General features: G+C 41.8%; 2 protein-coding genes across 2 annotated transcripts; both read right to left on the bottom strand.

Moving 5' to 3' along the window:
• Positions 1 to 228: 228 nt before the first annotated feature.
• LOC135986878 (cytochrome P450 2K1-like) lies at positions 229 to 8,605 on the bottom strand. The gene is made up of 9 exons (XM_065631385.1): positions 8,423 to 8,605; positions 6,668 to 6,830; positions 5,393 to 5,542; positions 4,943 to 5,103; positions 4,267 to 4,440; positions 3,428 to 3,569; positions 2,531 to 2,715; positions 2,194 to 2,335; positions 229 to 416 (listed from the first exon to the last, which is right to left on the bottom strand). Exons 1-9 carry the CDS (start codon positions 8,603 to 8,605, stop codon positions 229 to 231), a joined length of 1,488 nt encoding a protein of 495 aa, XP_065487457.1.
• Positions 8,606 to 12,593: 3,988 nt separating this feature from the next.
• LOC135986877 (cytochrome P450 2K6-like) lies at positions 12,594 to 20,433 on the bottom strand. The gene is made up of 9 exons (XM_065631384.1): positions 20,248 to 20,433; positions 18,880 to 19,048; positions 17,385 to 17,534; positions 16,219 to 16,379; positions 15,372 to 15,545; positions 14,183 to 14,324; positions 13,827 to 14,011; positions 13,456 to 13,597; positions 12,594 to 12,781 (listed from the first exon to the last, which is right to left on the bottom strand). Exons 1-9 carry the CDS (start codon positions 20,431 to 20,433, stop codon positions 12,594 to 12,596), a joined length of 1,497 nt encoding a protein of 498 aa, XP_065487456.1.
• Between the last annotated feature and the right edge of the window lie 231 nt (positions 20,434 to 20,664).

Raw genomic sequence — 20,664 nt, 5'->3', positions numbered from 1 at the left:
TAGGCGATCTAACAGGTTAATCAATTAGTCATCAATTCGTCCATACTTCTGGTCCACTTCTGCCCTCCACCAGTAAATAAAAAATACAATACCATTTTGTTTTAGAAGTACTGGAAACCCTCATTAAGATGTAATGTTGTAAATTACTTTGGCCAAAGAATTAAGAAGGTAGCTATAATGCAAAAGTAATCTAAACACTATTTAAAAAAGCCGATGCTGATTAGAGTCCTAGGAACGTGGTACAGCACACATTTTATAGGGTTTGGGCATGACGCTAAATGAAATAGCAGGGCTGAGGTCCAGGTCTGAGATAGAAACTCCAGGGGGAGGGTGGAAGGTGAACCTCTGCAGGAGGCTGGTGAAGAAGAGGAAAAGCTCCATTTTGGCAAGCGTCTCTCCAGCACAGGTCCTTCGCCCTGGAAGGAAATGCAGAGTGGCCATGAGAAAGTCAGTGGGAGCTGCTTCTTCAATAGCTGGAAGAAATAAAAACCTTGGAGCACCTCTTATCACGAGGAAGATAAGTGAGAATCCAAAACACTTGAAATGTCGTATCCTAACTATGCATACAGAACACAGTAGCTCTTTGAAGTCTATTGAGTACAAGAATCATGTGGGAGAGAGGATACTTGGTCTTCGGAACCATGATAACAAAGCTACCTGGTGATTTGTTTTTTTCTGTTACTTTGTCTACATGATTACAATTGGGGAGAAATGTATGGAAATGCAAACTGAATTCCTTAACTCCAGTTTTCAATAAAATTTGTATTTTTCTTTGTTTTCAGAATTTTCCTCTACTTTGCTCAATTTTTGTATCCCAGGCCAACTTTGCCTGGATTAGTCTAGACTTTAGTTTTATTAGTCTAGTCACAGGCAATTTTTTATATTGCATTTTGTCAGAAAAGGCCTTAAGACTCACAGATGTTGGCTAGAGTGAGACTGAGGAGAAAGATGGTAGAGATATTCCATGGATCACCTAATGTAAGCCCTTCTTCAAAAGCACTGTGAATACGAATTTTTCTCAATCCTGGTCAAATTCAGCAGTTTGTAAACTGCCTTAACCAGAGCGTGGTGATTCAAGGCCAGAACTAGCAAAGGCCTGAACTAAGATTTTATTTTAATGCCCTTTTATGACAGAAAATGCAAGAGCTATTGCATGGCTCTGCTATGAAAGAGTCCTTCCAGGGAATGCTCAGACCTAACACCCCCTGAATGTCCTTTCAGCTGGGACATCTAGACTTAAATCTGAAAAAGAAGGCCTGTGAATTGGGAGTATCAGAAGCCCTTCTAGGAAAAAAAAAAAAAACCACCTATATGTTGGATGGTGAGTGTGACAAGAAAAAGTCTTATTCAAATTTCATGCAGGGTTAAAAATACACAAATAGAATCTCTAAAAAATGCAGAGTGTTGTGGATATGATAAACAAGTAGGATTATATGTAAGGAATAGGAAGTTAATTGAGCAACGGCAGAACCTGCAAAGCAGGAGGAATGCCAGAGAAGGACCAGTCATTATGGGAGTAGGGATCTCCTGTACGTTGGCAAATGGTGCAAATGTGTAAGCTTAGGTGAACATCATGCTCTGTGGAAACCTCAAGAGGCAACCCCTCTTTCTCCTTTCATTTTATACAGAATTTGAGTATTTATATAAGGCAACTCCTCTTTGTTGACACAGCATATGAAGTCTTGATCCCAGCCAACCTCATTGATGACTTTTTAAAAGGGATGTGCAAAAATGAGACATGGCTCCTCAGGAAAGACACAGAAGCCACCTTTCCTTGTGAGTAGTCATAGACAATACAGCTGGGTATGGTAAGAGTCAGAGACAAAGCAGCCCAGGCCATAGAGCAGTTGTGGACCACCAGTTACAATGCAGAAATATGTTATTTAAACCATCATGGAATTTGCTGAAAATCTCCCTCGTACTTAAGATGACACTATGAATTCTGATTTATAATCATTGAATACTAACTGAGAAACTAATAACATTCAGAGGCTGGAGGAATTAGCAGAGATTTGTGAATACTTTCATCAGAGGGGTGTCCTGAGAAATCTGAGCGAAATCTGAGTTGTGGAATGGCCCCAAGAAAATGTCAGTGTGGGGAGGCCAGGCTTTGGTAACAAAGAACCAGTGATACACGTAGTTCTTGTCTAAGATCTGTACTTGCAACAGCAGCAAAATGAAAAGCAAAGGCACCTGCTGAAAAAGGCATGAAAGCATCTTTCTTCACAAATTTTCCCTTGGCGTCAAGGAAGTGTTCGGGATAGAACTTGTCTGGTTTCTCCCACTGCGATTCATCTTGCAGGACAGAGGTCAGTAAGGGGACGACGTAGGTTCCCTGCAAAATGAGACCGTGGAATTAATCCATAGACTTGTGGTGGCTGTAATGGCAATGAGACTCCAAGATTGTCAGGCTGGAGAAAGATTATTCTGACTGTTGTTATGCATCTTCATTAGTGAATTCACATTTATCACGTTAACCAGGTCTGAGAAAGAAGAAATGCTAAAAGAAACAATCCCATAAGCATCTCACCTTGGGAATGAAATAGCCTCTGAGGGTGACATCTGCAGTAGTCTCATGAGGCAAATCCAATGGCAGGATATTAGCAAACCTCTGAATTTCATGGATGACAGCATCTGTATATGGCATCTGAGTTCGATGCTCGATTCGTGGTGGGTTTGACCCTATCACTTGCTCTATCTCTTCTTGGACCTTTCCTGGGGAAAAAAATCAAGTATAAGAAAAAGTAAAGGATTCGTTTATCCTCAAGACATGCTGTACTTTCCTGGTATAAAGTGTAAATGACCTTGAGTGAAAACCATAAGTTCTCCTCCCAAATTTTTTTTTCTTTTCATTAATGATGGGAGGCAGACAGAGCTACGGTGTTTGATTATTTCTTTACCAATAAGAAACCTAAAGAATTATATTTTTCTGCCCTCTCTTCTGTCCAAAGTTTTTTGCTTTGACCAAGCAGTTTCTCAAAAACTCCACTTGACTGCTAACAACCCTGTACTGTAAACTGGAATGTAGACGTTTGATAAAGAACAATTCCCTGGATTTTCTCTGGCATTTAAAACCTCAGTAAAATCCACTTAACATTTGCACAGGCCTTTGGTTTATCAACAGCTTGTTTCTGAAGGAAACCTGAAATAATTTCATTGCCCAGCACAGGATAGCACTGTCCTTTTTAATTAATGAGATTTTACTGAGAAAAGGACTTGTCTCATACAACTCTGTTTATAATCTCCTGGTGGCCTGACTAGTGTGTCCCTCACTGGGTCTGAACCACAAGGCACAGTGATGCCTAGATAATAACTAGCTGGAAATCGGGGCTTTTTCTTAGTGTATTAACAGATACATCTATCCTCGAGTTTCCCATTCAGTTCCTAATGCACTGAGTGTAACAGCATCTGTCATAAGACCACTTACTCTGAATTTCAGGGTACTTTAGCATCAGCAGAAAGCTCCAGTTTAGTGTGGTGGCAGTTGTCTCAACACCAGCAGTAAATAAATTGCTCACCAAGTTTAGCAAGTTGCCATTATGGAAATACTCATTGGTAGTGGATTTCTCCTGAAAGAAGTTGTCGAGATAAAGGGATGAAAACTTAAAGCTTTCCATGTGAAAAATGTGCTTTATGTGGCTAAATATTTACTAAGAAATCCTGTATTTTAAAAAAAAATGTGTGAAAGATGAAGAGCAGCTTTGGGCTTGTACCTTGTGAAGAACATTGACATAGGTTTTATGTTTTGCATGATCTCTGCCCTTACTGGGGCCAACTGCAAAGAGAGATGGTTTCTCTATGAAGACTGTAGCCCAGATATATCAGAGACACCAAATAAGGATTCTGTGAAAGCCCAGGTAGTGCTTTTGTTTTGTAACGCATTATGTTTTTGAGAGAGCCAGAAGGACTAGGATAACAGAGAGAGCAGATAAAAAGATGCAACCTCTGTAAATGTATTACTATAGTCTGGAGAAAAGCATGAATAAGGATAAATATTTGCTGATCAAAAGGGGCTGGAGCTGCCACAGAGTAAATATGTGTTTAACTCCACTGGTTTGTTAGATGTGTTTTGTCAAAGATAGATTCCCTGAAGAAACACAGCTATAATTATAAGAACAGAAAGGAAATAATAAATCATAGAATCATAGAAGTCGTGAGTTAGAAGGCACCCACAAAAATCATCAAGTCCAACTCCTGTTCCTGCATATGACAAAATGTCTTCATATAACCATAAAAATTCAAATAAAAGATAAAATATTCAGTTACCTCCTGCTGTTTAACAAGGAAAGCATCAATAAGACTTCTTTGATCATTTTTATCCAGAGTTTTGAGATGTTCTACAAAAGTAACTTGTACATAAGCATGGAATTCCTTTTTGATTTGTAGAAGAGTCTTGTTAGCCCTTAGCAGAAGTCCAAGGTATGGGAAGATGTTGTACATCTACAAAAGTGAAAGACATTAAGGAAGATTTACCAGCCAGAGGTCTGAAAACACTGCAGAAGCAAATGAATGATACTGTGCCCATTTTGCAGGTACAAAATCAAAGACTTAACATTACTATTTTCTTCTTTAGAACATGAAAAAGTGACTCAATGAATTCACGGTAGAAAATTCATCAAGGACCGCTGAGTACAAGGAAACCTCTCAGCCCCAAATTGCTGGAAGCAGAAACTAGATAGAGCCTGATTTTTTTTCATCCAGATTTAGCACTTTTCAAACTATAGCTTAACTATGTTGTTGAGAGATTGAAGATTTGATTGTTGGCTTCAGGATTCCCAGACTGCCTCTGAAGATTTGTTTTACCCCAGTAAGTGCTTATAAACCTTTTATTTCTCAAAGTCTCAGATTTTTCTGTTTAATAGAAACAATTGACTACCAGTATTATAATACTAGGTTCCTACGGCATCCAGTGGAACAGCAGCATAAAAATGTTTATCATTACCATAACCAAAGGTTTCCCAGCAAGCCTCATGCTTTCATTGGTCAAATGTAGAAGTCTCACAAATCTGGAGTCTTTGTAGTCAAATCGTTTTCCAAGTAATATCGACACAATTATGTTAGCAACTGCTGCATAAATTATTTTACTAGCGTCAAAGGGCTTTCCTACACAATGAACAAAATAACAAATTATATTGTGGCAACGACTATGTAAATTTAATACTAATTATAGATATTTATTTATTTTATTATTATTGATTGTTGGTTTTGATTATTATCCAATATTAGAACAACATGCCAAGACACAAAAATACTAGAGGAGCCAAATTCATCTAATTAGTTCGGCCTGAAGTACAGTATTTCTTAAAAAGGTCTGAACTTGAGAAGGTTACTGGCCAGCCTCTGGGTACTTGAACAAAGCCTTAGAGATTTGAAGAATAAATCATATACTCACCTTCATGTGACCCAATGATGTCTGCCAGATATCCATACTCCTCCACAATGCGGTCCTCAATGGCCCTTTTTCCCATTCCAAAGTCTCGTAGCGTTGTGAGAGTAAATCTGCGCATCACCTTCCAGTTTTCACCATGAGCAAAAACAACCCCTGACACAAAGAGAATATTTCAAGTTGGCAGAAGATTTTAAATAATAACTAATCTGTAGACAAATAATATAGGTATTTAGGAGTAGTCACTTTTAAAACAAAGTAAATTACATCTAGTTGATGAAAACAAAAATAACTTTCCCTTAAGTATTTTCAGGCTTCAATAATAGGTTTATTGCACACACAAAAAAGGAAGACGAACTATTTAAGATATATTTTATCAAATCTTAAGAAGAATTTGTATCTCTGAGAGACACTTGTCACTGAAAGAAAGGGGCCATTGGCATTCTGGTTTCAAACTGTTGGTCATGATACTTTGGAAGTGGAATAAAATTGAGATTTCACGTCTCTGATGATTGCAGGAAAAACCTGGCTAGGTACAAATATATTTAAAATGTAGGTAGTGTCTTAAAACCTCCTTGACCAGTTTCTCACTGATATTGTTACACCATGTAAAAAAATTACTTTAGTCATATTTTTTTCAAGAAAAAAGAAAGGAGTAAAGAGAGCTTACATGCAGTAACGTGATCAAAGGATGCAACTGCTAAAATGTTCACAGAATTATTCCCAAATTTGTCCACAGGTCTTTGGAGATGTAAACATGACACTCTCATGCAAAATCAGAATGAAGTTTGGGTGTGAAATTCTCATTTGGAAACCCAGCTCAGTATATTCTATTTTCTTTATTAAAATAAATTGTCAGTTCTGCAGGTGTTCCATTCTACTGTCACATTCAGATTTTAAAAGCAGTATTCACAACTTGAAATGAGAAGCAGTGGTATAGCACTTATTTCAGGAAAAGAAGGTTCTACAATAAGCTCGAAACAAGAGATACCATGACATCTGGAAATGACTTCCCTGGCATGAATGCCCCTTTTCTAGATCCTGAAAGTGTGACATTGTCCACTATCTGTTGCTGTTGTTATTGTTAGAGTTATGGTTATTTTGTTGTCATTGTTAGTAGTTCCAAAATTGAATAAATGCAATGAAATCAGTGAATTTGCTCCCTATTTCAAATGCCTTGGATGATCTCAGAGCCAAAGTGATGTGCCAGCTTCTGCTTCATCTGTAGGAAAAAACTTTTTGGATAAGTCAAGCTGATAAGGAAAAACAAAACCAACTTACCATTTCCTCCAGTCAAATCTTCAAAGATTGGGATTTTAGGTCTCTCTGCAAAAGCATCTGCCTGGTTTACAAGAGCTTCCTTCACTGTTTCATACCCAGCAATCACTACTATTTTCTTCAGCCCCATCTGAACACTGAAGACTGGACCATATAATTTTGACAGCTGTCAGAAGAAGATAACAGTGATTTTCAGCTTTTACAGCCTACAAAGAAATCCACCACCTTTTCAGTGATGCTTATTTTCCTGTCCTGCCTCTAAGTTCCTAGAATGTTAACGATTTTCCTAAGGACAGAGAAAGATAATTGATTTAAATAATGTGAATGTGCCAGACATGATGGCTAATGACTACACGGCACAGTCAGAAGTGGAGTCCCACTGAGCTAAACCAAGCAGAAGTGTTAATACCTGAAACCCCAAGTCAGTCAACAATTGCACTGTCAGCTTTGTCTTCCCTCAAGAACCCCAGTACATTCAATTTTTGACTCCCATTTTCACAATGATCTCTATGTTATTGTGGTTCTTTTGTTATTGTATAAAAAGCCCAGTGTGTTTCTGGGCCAGGTTCTAGCATTAGGTATATTCTCACTTTTTATATATGAAAACATTCACCATGAATATGTCTCAGAAACAATGTTTGGCCTAAGCTGGTACGTTTTTATCTTTTACAGGAAGATTTATTTTCATGTAACACGATGTTCCTGATTCTCCTGACAGTATGCTGCATTTATTTTCTAGTGTGTTTGCACAGAGAAATAGAAGGCAACTATTTAGCATCGATAGTTTACTTGCATTTGCACACCAAGTATGTGTGAATTTTAAATCTTGAGCTAAGCTCAAGGCAGAGAACAAACTTTCTCCATTAGAATGGATTCACTGGAATGACAGCAAAGACATGCTGGTTCTGTTGGACTGAAAGGAGATGGAGCTTGTTTTTTGCCAACCCAGTTAGGCTGCATTGGATAGACAGAGAGGATTTTCTAAAAACTTTTTTATTTTCTAAAATACTGTTTTTTATTTTCTAAATAAATAAAATGTCTTTTGATTTGTGGCTGTAACATATGTATAGATATGTAGGTACAAATAACCCTTTTAAAATAACCAGCAAGGAAGACATATCTAATTTCAGTGTCTAAGTAGAAAAACCTCTAACAAAGGATCAGGTTCATAGAAATCTTCTGATTCTAAGATCAGGAAAGTCCTACAATAAGCTAGATAAAGAAAACACTAGGAAAAAAAAAATTGCTTTGGTTTGCTTACACCTTTGCTGTATATTCTGGCAACTGCTGGCTCTGAATATTAAGAGTATATAGTTATTTTCAGCTTTTGTGGAAGAAAGGAGGAAAGAGTGTTGAGAAGGACCGCTAAATGAGTGAAGGCAGGAGGCTGCAGTCACAACCCCAGACGTGTAAATCAATGGAAGGTGAAGCGAGTTATAGCGTGTCAAAATCACTCCTTATTCAGTTACCTTTTTTACAAAATTACCACAGAGATAATCTGAACACTTGCGACTAATTTGAGAGTTTAAGGCTGAAACCCAGATGCATGAACTCTTAGTAAAGGGAGAAAATATCATAATAAAGAACAAATCTTGTTGCATCCAATGCTTTCTTCTCAAATAACAGTTTCTGATCCCTTGCTAGGGTCATCTGTGGATGCAACACATCAGGTATAATAGGAGAAACTCTCTGACAACTTGGACTATGGGGTTTGGTGATGTTTGCAATTATGAGACCAATAGAAAAGATAATGCTTACCTGTAGATAAGTCCTGTAGGGTCTCTTCAAATCAAACAAATGAAGATTTCCAATGAAAGGTAATGCCCGTGGTCCTGGGGGAAAATTCTTGCTCCGGTGATTATTCCAGAAACCTCCCATTTTCAAAATGGATAGAAAAGTCAAGATGAACACTAAACCAAAAGTGCAGCTGCTCCAGTCCATCTCTTTTCAGCCAAGTATTTGCTACAGAAAAGAGAAATGTGGTCCCTGGATCTCTGTCTTCCTGCAAAAATTTCCCTTGAGAGACACTTGTACTAGTCCATAATCTGCTCTCCCAATGAAGGGTATGTTTTTCTTGTGATGGGTGACTGGTTTTTTTCTCTTCCTCTGTGTTTGCTAATGAAACCTCATTACAGTACGGAGGCAGGTAAATGTTTGCTAAGCAAGTGTGTGCGAGAGTGTATGTCACTGTCCAAGAGTGAAAGTCCAGGAACATGGGGAACTGCAGGTCATCAACCTGCTGTTTAGTATAAAAGTCATAAATTCTGCATGCTCTTCAGGTTATTGATTAGTTATATTTTCATCATTAGTACAGGCAAACAGCCTGTGTGAGAACTGAGAATTGAAATCAGAATGGCAATGCGCAAGTGATTAATGCACAGGGATTTAATTTTTTCAAAGCACTTACAAACTGGTATAACTTTGCTTCCATTGAATTAATTGGGAATTTCAAATCACAGAATCACAGAATGACTAAGGTTGGACCGCTCTCCATCATCTTTGCCAAGTCTTGGGAAACGGGAGAGGTGCCTGAGGACTGGAGGAAAGCAAATGTCACTCCGGTCTTCAAAAAGGGCAAGAAGGAGGACCCGGGCAACTATAGACCGGTCAGCCTCACCTCCATCCCTGGGAAAGTGATGGAACACCTTATCCTTGGTGCCATCTTAAGACATATCAAGGATAAGAGGGTCATCAGGGACAGTCAACATGGCTTCACCAAGGGGAAGTCGTGTTTGACCAACCTCATAGCCTTTTATGAAGACGTAACAAGGTGGATTGACGATGGCAGAGCAGTGGATGTGGTCTACCTTGACTTCAGCAAAGCATTTGACACCGTCTCCCACAGCATCCTCACGGCAAAACTGAGGAAGTGTGGACTGGATGATCGGGTAGTGAGGTGGACTGCAAACTGGCTGAAGGAGAGAAGCCAGAGAGTCGTGGTCAATGGGGCAGAGTCCAGTTGGAGGCCTGTATCTAGTGGAGTGCCTCAAGGGTCAGTTCTGGGACCAATACTGTTCAATATATTCATCAATGACTTGGATGAGGGAATTAAGTGTACTATCAGCAAGTTTGCTGATGACACCAAGCTGGGAGGGGTGGCTGACACGCCAGAAGGCTGTGCTGCCATCCAGCGAGATCTGGACAGGCTGGAGAGCTGGGCGGGGAAAAATTCAATGAAATATAACAAGGGGAAATGTAGAGTCTTGCATCTGGGCAGGAGCAACCCCAGGTTCCAGTACAGGTTGGGGAATGACCTATTAGAGAGCAGTGTAGGGGAAAGGGATCTGGGGGTCCTGGTGGACAGCAGGATGACCATGAGCCAGCACTGTGCCCTTGTGGCCAAGAAGGCCAATGGCATCCTGTGGTGTATAAGAAGGGGGGTGGTTAGTAGGTCGAGAGAGGTTCTCCTTCCCCTCTACTCTGCCCTGGTGAGACCTCATCTGGAATATTGTGTCCAGTTCTGGGCCCTTCAGTTCAAGAAGGACAGGGAACTGCTTTAGAGAGTCCAGCGCAGGGCCATGAAGATGATTAAGAGAGTGGAGCATCTCCCTTATGAGGAAAGGCTGAGGGAGCTGGGGCTCTTTAGCTTGGAGAAGAGGAGACTGAGGGGTGACCTCATCAATGTTTATAAATATATAAAGGGTGGGTGTCACGAGGATGGAGCCAGGCTCTTCTCGGTGACAACCAACAGTAAGACAAGGGGTAATGGGTTCAAGCTGGAACACAAGAGGTTCCACTTAAATTTGAGAAGAAACTTCTTCTCAGTGAGGGTGACGGAACACTGGAACAGGCTGCCCAGGGAGGTTGTGGATTCTCCTTCTCTGGAGACATTCAAAACCCGCCTGGATGCCTTCCTGTGTAACCTCACCTAGGTGTTCCTGCCCTGGCAGGCGGATTGGACTAGATGATCTTTCGAGTTCCCTTCCAATCCCTAACATTCTGTGATTCTGTGATTCTGTGACCTTTGGAGGTCATCTGATCCAACCCCCCTGCTGAAGCAGGTCCACCTAGAGGTGGTTGCCCAAGAATATGTCCCAATGGCTTTTGAGTATCTCCAATGATGGAGACTCCACAACCTCCCTGGGTAACCTGTGACAGTGCTCGGTCACTCTCACAGTATGAAAGTGTTTCCTGATGTTCAGAGAGAACCTCCTGTGTTTCAGTTTGTGCCCATGGCCTCTGGTCCTGTCACTGGACACCACTGAAAAGAACCTGGCTCTTAAACAGGATGCTGGGCTAACTTTTCTAGACCATGGTTTTACCAAGAAAGGTTGGACCAGGTGATCCTTGTGGTTCCTTCCAACCTGGTATTCTATGATTCTCTTTACCCTTCCTCCAGGTGTTTATTATACACACTGACAAGATCCCCCTGAGCCTTCTCTCCTCCAGGCTAAACAGCCCCAGCTCTCTCAGCCTTTCCTCATATAAGAGATGCTCCAGTCCCTTCAGCATCTTAGTGTCTCTTTACTGGACTCTCTCCAGTGTGCCCATATCAGGACCCCCGGGTCTTTTTCTGCCAAGCTGCTTTCCAGATGGGCAGCTGCCAGCATGTCCAGATGCCTGAAGTTTTTCCTCCCCAGGTGCAGGACTTCGCACTTCTCGCTGTTGAACTTCATGACATTCCTGTCAGCCCATTTCTCCAGCCTGTTGAGGTACTTCTAGATGATGGCACAACCTTCTGGTGTATCAGCCACTCCTCCCAGTTTGGTGCAATCAGGAAACTTGCTGAAGGTACACTCTGTCCTATCATCCAGGTCATTAATAAAGACTTTAAACAGGACTGAACTCCGTACTGGCCCCTGGGGTACCTTGCTAGTTACTGGCCTCCAGCTGGACTGCATGCTATTGATCGCTAAACTCTAGACCTGGCTTTTCCACAAATTTTCAACCCACATCACTGTCTGGTCATCCAGCCCATACATCAACAGCTTGTCTATGAGAATCTTATGGCAGACAGTGTAAAAAGCCTTACCAAAGTCTAAGAAGACTTCTTGTGACTAAGAAGACTTGTTCTTGTGACTAAAACGCTACAGCAGAGCTGTAGGAGAAAGAAGCTGGAGAGGCCTAAGTGGTGCCACAGAAGGACTGGTTTGCTCCGTTCTTACTGGAAGCACAACACTGGGTTTTGTTTGTTTGTTTATTTTGTTTTGTTTTATTTTTCTTTTTTTTGTCTTTTTTTTTTTTTTTTCCAGGCAAGCGTGCATCCCCAGAAGCTGTTTGAAGTGTGAAGGTAGATCTTTCCAGCTTTGAAGACAACATTGGCAACAGTTTGATTTGAAATGGAGAAAGTTTTTTTATTTATTCATGTTTTTATCATTATAATTAAAGCTACGTTATTCTGTAGTAAACTAATTTATTTTCATTTCCATACAGCATATCACCACTTAGCATCACCTGAGAGCCCTGTATGCATCTGTACTGCAGTTCTCTATCAGATTAACATCTTATGTAGCTTTGTCTCAGGTTGAGCTGTTCAGTTATATTTCTGTGTGTGTGTATTCAGGGCACTGGTGCAGGGATAAATTGTGCAATGGACCTTTTTCATGAGGTGCTTTGGATGGGGCTGTGCTGGAGGTGTGGAAGGTGAATGTCCTTGGGTCTGTATGTGTGTAGATCAGTGCAGAACCCTCTGAGGTCTGGCCCAGAGACTGACACTGACCTCTTTCATTGAGGGAAATATGCAGAGGTGTAGGGAAGGCCTGAATTAGATGGACTTTGCTATCTAGCTCCTGGGATTCATCTTCACAATGACCATCACCTTCCATTTCAAGGAGTGGCTGGAAGTCATGAGTGCCACCTCTCATTGTGATGGTGTGCTTGCTCTAAAAATCCCTCACTGGATTCAGAAGAACCAAACTTCCCATGTGGGACTCGTGACAAAGATATTTCATCTGGCTGTTTCAGGAAAAGCAGATGGCTAAGAAAAGCCCTAGGAACGTGGCACTGCACAGACTTCATGCATCTTTGGGGGGGTGGTGATCCCAAAGGAGGGACAGATGTCCAGGTCGGAGGTGGAAACTCCAGGGGGAGGGTGGAAGGTGAACCTCTGCAGGAGGCTGGTGAAGAAGAGGAAGAGCTCCATTCTGGCAAGCGTCTCTCCAGCACAGGTCCTCCGCCCTGGAATAAAATGCAAAATGGACCATAGGAGAGTCAGTAGGAACTGCTTCTAGAACTGTTCACAGAATCACGGAATCACAGATTCACAGAATGTTAGGGATTGGAAGGGACCTCAAAAGATCTTCTAGTCCAATCCCCCCGCCGGAGCAGGAACACCTAGGTGAGGTTACACAGGAAGGCGTCCAGGAGGGTTGGAATGTCTCAGGAGAAGGAGACTCCACAACCTCCCTGGGCAGCCTGTTCCAGTGTTCTGTCACCCTCACCGAGAAGAAGTTTCTTCTCAAATTTAAGGGTTCCAGCTTGAACGGATCACCCCTTGTCTTACTGTTGGTTGTCACTGAGAAGAGCCTGGCTCCATCCTCGTGACACTCACCCTTTACTCATCCTGTTGTCAGGGCCTCTGAACTCTTGTGGAGGGAGTTCAAAGTTCAGGCTCTTTGTTAAAGCTGGACCTTTGCAATCAGTAGATACAGGTGGAAGAGAAGAGGAGAGGAGAGAAGAGGAGAGGACAGGACAGGACAGGACAGGAGAGGACAGGAGAGGACAGGAGAGGACAGGAGAGGACAGGAGAGGAGAGGAGAGCTCTGGGAATAGTCTGAGAGGCCAGATCCAATGGGAAAAGAATCTTAGATGTCCAGTTCACCTCAGAACCCTAAAAACAGAATGGAAAATACCTGCTGAAAAAGGCATGAAAGCATCTTTCTTCACAAACTTCCCCTCTGAGTTGAGGAAATGCTCAGGGTAGAAGATGTCTGGTTTCTCCCACTGTGATTTGTCTCGCAGAACAGAGGCCAGTAAGGGGATGACGTAGGTTCCCTGCAAGCCAAGGCAGAACTCTTAATACACTCAGGGTGGTGTTGCTGTGACCATCATAGCAAGGGTGAGTGTTGAAGCTCAAAACGTACACTTTAAGAAGGAAGGTCCTGCCAAAGTGTCTGTGAGAACCCTAGGGTGAGTGACCATTCCTGGATGCAAGGAAGACTTGAAAGGGGGATGTGTCACACTGGGGACAGAAGGAAGGACAGGAGTGCTGAAGGCATCTCACCTTGGGAATGAAATAGCCTTTGAGGATGACGTCTGCAGTAGTCTGATGAGGCAAGTTCAATGGCAAGATATTAGCGAACCTTTGAATTTCATGGACGACAGCATCTGTATATGGCATTTGAGATCGATGCTCGATTCGTGGTGGGTTTGATCCTATCACTTGCTCTATCTCTTCTTGGACTTTTTCTGTGAAAGGAATAGGGACCATATATAGATAGATCACTCGAATGTCCCTTTCTTCTACCAGGAATATGGGGATGTGAAGAATTCACTTTTTGTCCAGCCCTGTTCAGAGTGAAGTTACATTTGAGGTGACCTGATGAGAAGGGAGCTGCTGATTGCCTAGTTTCCACTTACTTTGAATTTCAGGATATTTCATCATGAGCAGAAGGCCCCAGCGCAGAGTGGTAGACGTGGTCTCCATACCAGCTATAAACAGATTTCTCACAACTGCAATTAAGTTTTCATTATGGAAATATCCATTGGCCTTTCCATCCTCCTGGATATATGAAACAATCATAATATTAGCTGATTAAAGATTCAAGAAGGCACTTTTTCTTTGGAGAACAGGGAATAACTTTCATATGCAGTCCTCAGGGAGGAGTTAAGTGTAAAGTATAAGAAGGTTTTGAGGGGATGCCTTGAGAAACCTATTTAAAACTTAGTCTTGAGACAGAATGCTTGGACCACCCATGCTGCTCACAAGAACACACACTCAAGTCAACAAGGGTCTTCACCTGGGTAATGTCAGTGACAGGAATGTTTTGGAAAAGAGCGAGCAGTCACTGGGGGCCGCCCATGTGATTCAATCATTTGCTTCAGAGTTTTTCTGTCTGTGGGGCATGTAGCAGAGCACCTTGCAGGGTAAGGTTTGTTGGGAAGAAGAATAAATTTGCTGTCAGAGCTGGGTTTTGACATGAACTCAAGAGGTACTGGCCCATTATGTTGACTTCAACAACCACTAGCATCAGAAGAGAACCTAGAAGTGCGGTTCATTTTCCCCTATAATCCAACAGCCAACCCAGACTTTTGCTATAGCAAACTTGGGCTCAAATCTCATGACTTCATACCATGTAAAGGTGAGGGCTGAGTACAAACACTGCCACATTTTTACAAGAACTGTAAAACTAGATTTTTGTTGAAGTGGGTAAATGAAATCTTGTGCGAGCTGGCAACTGAAACTGAGAAATACCTACCAATGAGTCCTGGTTCCCTGGCTGTTTCTGCAAAGGGGAATGTGAGTTTAAAAGAGAGTCAGGAATACTGGGGTACAGAGAGGGATTTTAAACTACAGATAAAGACAGCTTCTCATACTTTGCTTGCTGATTAGTGTTTTGTATTTTCCCGATAATTTAGTGGGGAGACATAAAAGATTATTGTCTGTGATCAATTTATCTCCTAGCTGAAATGACTGCACAGACTTTTAGCCTGACCACAGGTTTTGGTAGGACCTTTGCACATGTTATATCTCTTCTAAAAGACATTTGTTTATCAAGCCTTGAAAGGAAAGTGGGGAGATTTGAAGAAGCTGCTGGGATTCAATTACCTCTTGTTGTCTCACAAGGAAAGAGTCTATGAATGTCCTCTGGTCGTTTCTGTCCAGGGCTTTGAGACGTTCTATGAAAGCAACCTCGATAAAAGCTTTCATTTCTTTTGAGTTCTGAATAAAAATTTTGCGGGTCTTCAGGAGGAATCCAAGGACTGGGAATATGTTGTACATCTGCAAGATGCAGAGATGGCGAGGAAGAAAAAACAGTTGCTAAGTAGATGCACTACAGTTCAGCAATGTGTATTAAGAAAAGCTTTTACAGAAGATGGTGCATAGCCTTGTGCTCATGATGCAAAATGTTGCTTTGTCCTTCTTCCCTGGCCAGCAGTGTAAAATTGTTAAAATTTGTTCCCCACAGTGTATTACTCACACTAGTTGATAATGGTCTAGAAATCCCATATTTATGCATATGTCCTTGACACAATTTCTTACCTCTCCACTCCTAGACAATTCATCCCTCCCTTTCCACACTGGTTGGAAACGTGAGTCTCAAGTTTAAGAGACAGTTATGGGCATTCCCACACTGGTTTTGACTTTGTTGTTTGTAACTGGAGGTGGGGAATAATGATAAGCTTCTACTGCTAGGAGACACCATCCTTGTATCACAGAATTACAGAATTATGTATTGTTCAATTACATGTTGTTCAATTCTTCATCATGAAAGGAGGAACTGACAGCTTACCAGGCTATGCTGCTCAGTTAAATCCATAAATAGCATCAGAGGTCCACCTTCTGCCATTTCAGGGTGCATTTGTCATGAACAGATTGATGTGTTGCGATGATTGGAGTTGGACATGTATACCACTATGCTTTTACAGAACAATATTCAAACAGTATGAATTACCGAAACTGAGGGAGATCCAAATATCCTGATATTCTCATTCACCAATGACAGGAGTCTTTTGAATGTGGGGTCTTCATAGTCATATCGTTTTCCAAGCAGTATGGATACGATGACGTTAGCAACAGCAGCATTCATCATCAGAGTCATCTCAAGGGGCTTCCCTAGTGTGGGAAAAGGTGGTGCAAACAACAAAGTCATTCAAATTAATTACAATAGAATGCAGAAGCTTGGTGTAGTCTGTGGCATGGTAGGCACAGAGCTGGCAGGAGGAAAGACTCCCCCATCTCAGGGTTAACATGTCCCATTTTGACTGACTGTAAGTCTTTTTTGCTCCTCTCTATTTTCTTCAAGACTATTGCAGCCCTGTTTCTTTGTGGCCCTTCCCCAGGCTGCTTTGTTTGGGCATACATTATATTAAATTTTCGTGATGTAAGGGAAACTCTCAGCGTTGCCAGTTCCCCATTGGTGCCATCCTCAGTTGTCCCTCATCACCACGATTCTTTGAGAATTGGACTGTATCCCTTCAGGTCCTTCAGGTACAATTTCCTAACTCAGTAGCATTTGGTCACACGATCTTTCCTGCTGGGACTCTCAGTTCTACAGCTTCTAAGTCCCTCTGGCACTGTGCAGCTTGACACATGTTCAAGGTGAGGACTTGAAGCCTGAACTAGAATGATGGTGTAGAAATCTGCTTTTAGCCCAAGTCTGCTTGGCTAAAACAGCTACATGCTGAAGTCCTGTTGTTGGTAATTGAGCCTAGTGAAATGTGTAACTTGGTGTTCTGTCTCCTACTGGAAGGACTTTCCCAGACATGTGACTTTAGGGACAATGAGATTTTTAGTACAGGTGTGTAAGTCCTTGCAATAGACTTCTGCCTCTAAAACAGTTGAAGTTGCTGCACATGCTGCACATTATCCTTCTCAGAAGTGCTGTTTGAGGTCTGACTCCATTTTTGACTTCAAGTGCCTCAATGAATGCTTTTAGTCTGCATGTCAGGCAATTGCCAGGCAGAGAGACAGAGACAGAAAGCTTACATTAACTCATTGAAGCATGGATGCTGGAGAAAGGTAGACCTCTGAAAGAGAGACTCTTCTTCCTTGACCCTTGGCATTTTTGTAGGAGGCTTGAGGAAAATCAGGATGTTATGAAGGTAAGAATCTCCCTACCTTTCTGTGACTCAATTGCATCTGCCAGACATCCACACTCTTCTACAACACGATCCTCTACAGCCTTCTTGCCCATTCCAAAGTCTCGTAAGGTTGTAAGAGTAAATCTTCGCATGACTTTCCAATTTTCTCCATCAGAAAATATAACTCCTGAAATGAAAAATGAAAACACAGAAATAGAAATTTAATAATGAGAGCAAAGATTCTCCATATACCCTGAATCCTAGTAAAGATGAGTGATGGCAGGAAACCTCTCAAGCTCTCAAGACATGTTGTGTCCTCAGGTAGAATGAAATAAAGACGTGTCAGGAGAAATATTTGAGGGAAGCAGCCACCATTTTGAGTTCATGAGGTGCCCGATGTGCCCTGAGACATGAGGGCTTTTGTTCAGCCTCTGGGATATCAGCTGGGGTGATGAAGGTGCTCATTAACCTTAGGTTGCCCTTAGGTGAGCTGCAACCTCACCCAATAGTGTCTGTGTTCTTACGTAGGCTGCAGAGAGTAAACGAAACCTCAAATATGGTCATCTATTCTGAAAATTTCCCCACTTAGTGGTGGTAATACCACCTTCATACACACTAGAAAAGCTGCAGAGAATTCTCAGTGGAATCTTCAGAGAAGTTTCTGTCAAGCTGGTGCTGCTATTTAGTCTCCTTTCACCTATCGTGCTGTCTTATTCTTGTTTGGAGTATTGTTCAAAAAGCTGTCCCTGATGAAGAAAGAAAACCTTTAAAGATATGTTGGCATTTAACGACACATTGGTTAATCAGAGCTGGTCACAAGATACAAATGCGCTCATCCTTGCCTTCCTGTCTGAAGAAGACAATCTCTCATGTCCCTGCTTCCATGCATCCCGTCAATATGGGAATCAAAACATCATTTTCAGGGTCTAATACCTGTGGAGGGTGAAATCTGCACCAGAAGAACTCAGAAAAAGAGAGAGCTCCTTCTGGAGAAGCGAGCTAGAGGCTTGGATTATTGTTCATTCTCTCTTAAAGAGAGATTGATTATCTCTTAAAGAGAGATCTGTTCTCAAATGTAAATTGAAGTAGGAAATTTAAAATAAACATTCATTAATATCAATCGCACAAGGAGTATTTGGAGATAGTGCTGCTGATTTAATAGATACTTCCCCGCCAACTTGTATCGGGTTTATGTGAAAGGTTTTGGTAGCTGGTTGGCTACAGGGGTGACCTTTGTGAGAAGAAATCAGGAGATGCCTCAATGTCACCTCCTCAACATGTCACCTTTAAGGGAAGACTCTGTTGAGGATTCAGACCTCTAAATTATGTGTTTATGTGTAAATTAAGAGTATAATCTCTCCTTTTTCCACTTGGATATCAGCATACATTGTTCAATTTCTCCCTCATTTCCATTGCCTCACAAGCTTAGCAAAACAAAGTGAGAAGTTCTGCATCCTCCTGTCCATGGAGAAAGTCTCATCCTTCTTTGCAAAAGGCAAGTAAGTGTATGGGGAACAGAACAGCACACTCACCTCTTCTTTTTCCTCCTCCTGTTATTTCAACGACTGGTATTTCAGGTCTCCCTGCAAAAGCATCCGCCTGCTTCACCAGAGCTTCCTTCACTGTGTCATATCCTGATAGCACCACCACTTTCCTTGGTCCCATCTGAATGCTGAAGACTGTGCCATAAGTTTTGGATAACTAGTGGGATGAAAGGGGACATTAAAAGATGATTTTCAGCAAGCTCAGAATACTTGTTTTTTCAGCAGGTTTAATGGTCACTTTCCTGCATGGCACTGACTTTTCATTCACTGTCCAAAATGTGGTCTGTAATCCTCTGTTAGGTATTTGAGTACACAGAATTTTAGAGAGGCTAAAGGAAAGGAGGAAGAGCAGACATGCGTGGCACTGTGTTCCTTTGAAGAGAAAAATGCAAAGTGAATTTCTCAGTAATTGTGGCAAAACCTGTTCAGTTTCTGCTATACAAATCTAGACAAGCAGCTGGAATAATGAGTAAACAACTCTTAAATACCAGGAGTTGCTGCCTTTAGGGGAAAGGTGCAAGAGCTGCAGCCACAACCAGGTAGCAATAGACTGCATGGCTCGCACAGGAATGAAATCCAGTAGAGCAGGTTAAGAATGGCTTCATTTTGAGTTATGAGATAACTGTGTCCACTACGTGGACTCTGTATGTAACTTGACTGAGAAGCTGAGAACTCATAGAGGACATGTTGGTAATGTTCGCCTACCCAGGAGACCAGTTTCCAAGGTGGTAGTACATAAAGACACATGAACTGTTTGAAACTCTTAGGCTTGCTGTTCATGGCTTTGAGGAGCGGCACAGTGAGAGGACCCCAAAAATCCTACACTATCTGATTGTCACATACCATCTTCCCTGGAGGTTACTGCCACTAGATATGAAAGAATAAGCAGTGTGTGTTTGTTTCCTACTTTGATCTGGGAAACCAGGAAAGTTCCTCCTTCATGGTGAGGATGAAAGGAGAGGATCAAGAAGCTGTTTTCTACCAGTTCCCTGATGGCTGAATCCACCAGGCAGCCTCCAGAATAGTCTGGTCTCATCCCTAAATGTTCCAGAAACCCCTGGTGGAAGTTCTTGTAGGAACAAGGGATGCATGACTCCTCTCTCCTAGTTACCCTTGTCTGGAAAACCCCAGCATTTCCTTTGCTCCACAGAAACAGGTCAATTCTCTTGATGACATGGCTGGAAGTCAGTTCCCCTGCACTGACTCTAGACCGTGTGATGGAAAGAGCAGCTACTGCAGAGAATTAATTCTGTTGTGTTTGCATTTAACTGTCCAGATAAATAATTGTGTCCCTCTTTAGGGGTTAGTTGCTGCCTTAAACAGAGAGCTCTGAGAAAAAGAAACAACAGAAGTTACCTCTAGCATTGTCAGGTGAGGTCTCTTCAGATCCATGATGTGCAGATTTCCAATGATGGGTAAAGGCCTGGGTCCTGGGGGGAACTTTTCTTCCATGTAGCTCTTCCAGATATTTTGTCTTTTCAGAATCAACAGGAGAATGAGTATAAACAGTAGCCCTACAGGAACCAGGCTGACCCAATCCATGGTCTTTGAGCAGAGGCTTAGCTGAGAAGATCAGAATTCAGGCAAAGAGTGCAATCTCCTGTCAGAAGGTGGGAGTTTCAAGCATTAATGGCACATCTACACATACAGAGATATAAGCTTCACCTCTAAGAAATGGTAGAAGTTCCCATCAGGGGTTTTATGCTTGGAGAGTCCCTACTGGGCACTTTCACGGCCGTGTGCACTCACTTTACCCTGTGCTGGTTGCTGTTT

This window comes from Caloenas nicobarica, chromosome 3 (genome assembly GCF_036013445.1).
Source record: "Caloenas nicobarica isolate bCalNic1 chromosome 3, bCalNic1.hap1, whole genome shotgun sequence".
In the NCBI taxonomy this organism is placed as follows: domain Eukaryota; kingdom Metazoa; phylum Chordata; class Aves; order Columbiformes; family Columbidae; genus Caloenas; species Caloenas nicobarica.
Note: the sequence above shows the minus strand (reverse complement) of the source record. Positions and strands in the feature narration are given on the sequence as shown.

What these genes read in the sequence shown, in the direction of transcription:
- LOC135986878 (XM_065631385.1), bottom strand. Translation starts at nt 8,605, where the DNA reads ATGGACTGGAGCAGCTGCACTTTTGGTTTAGTGTTCATCTTGACTTTT. An exon ending in CCTACAGGACTTATCTACAG is followed by an intron (nt 6,831 to 8,422) that starts GTAAGCATTATC and finishes TTCTTCTGACAG; the next exon opens with CTGTCAAAATTATATGGTCC. An exon ending in AAAGTACCCTGAAATTCAGA is followed by an intron (nt 2,716 to 3,427) that starts GTAAGTGGTCTT and finishes TTTTTTCCCCAG; the next exon opens with GAAAGGTCCAAGAAGAGATA.
- LOC135986877 (XM_065631384.1), bottom strand. Translation starts at nt 20,433, where the DNA reads ATGGATTGGGTCAGCCTGGTTCCTGTAGGGCTACTGTTTATACTCATT. An exon ending in GAAATATCCTGAAATTCAAA is followed by an intron (nt 14,012 to 14,182) that starts GTAAGTGGAAAC and finishes TTCCTTTCACAG; the next exon opens with AAAAAGTCCAAGAAGAGATA. An exon ending in TTTCATGCCTTTTTCAGCAG is followed by an intron (nt 12,782 to 13,455) that starts GTATTTTCCATT and finishes ATTTTATTCCAG; the next exon opens with GGCGGAGGACCTGTGCTGGA.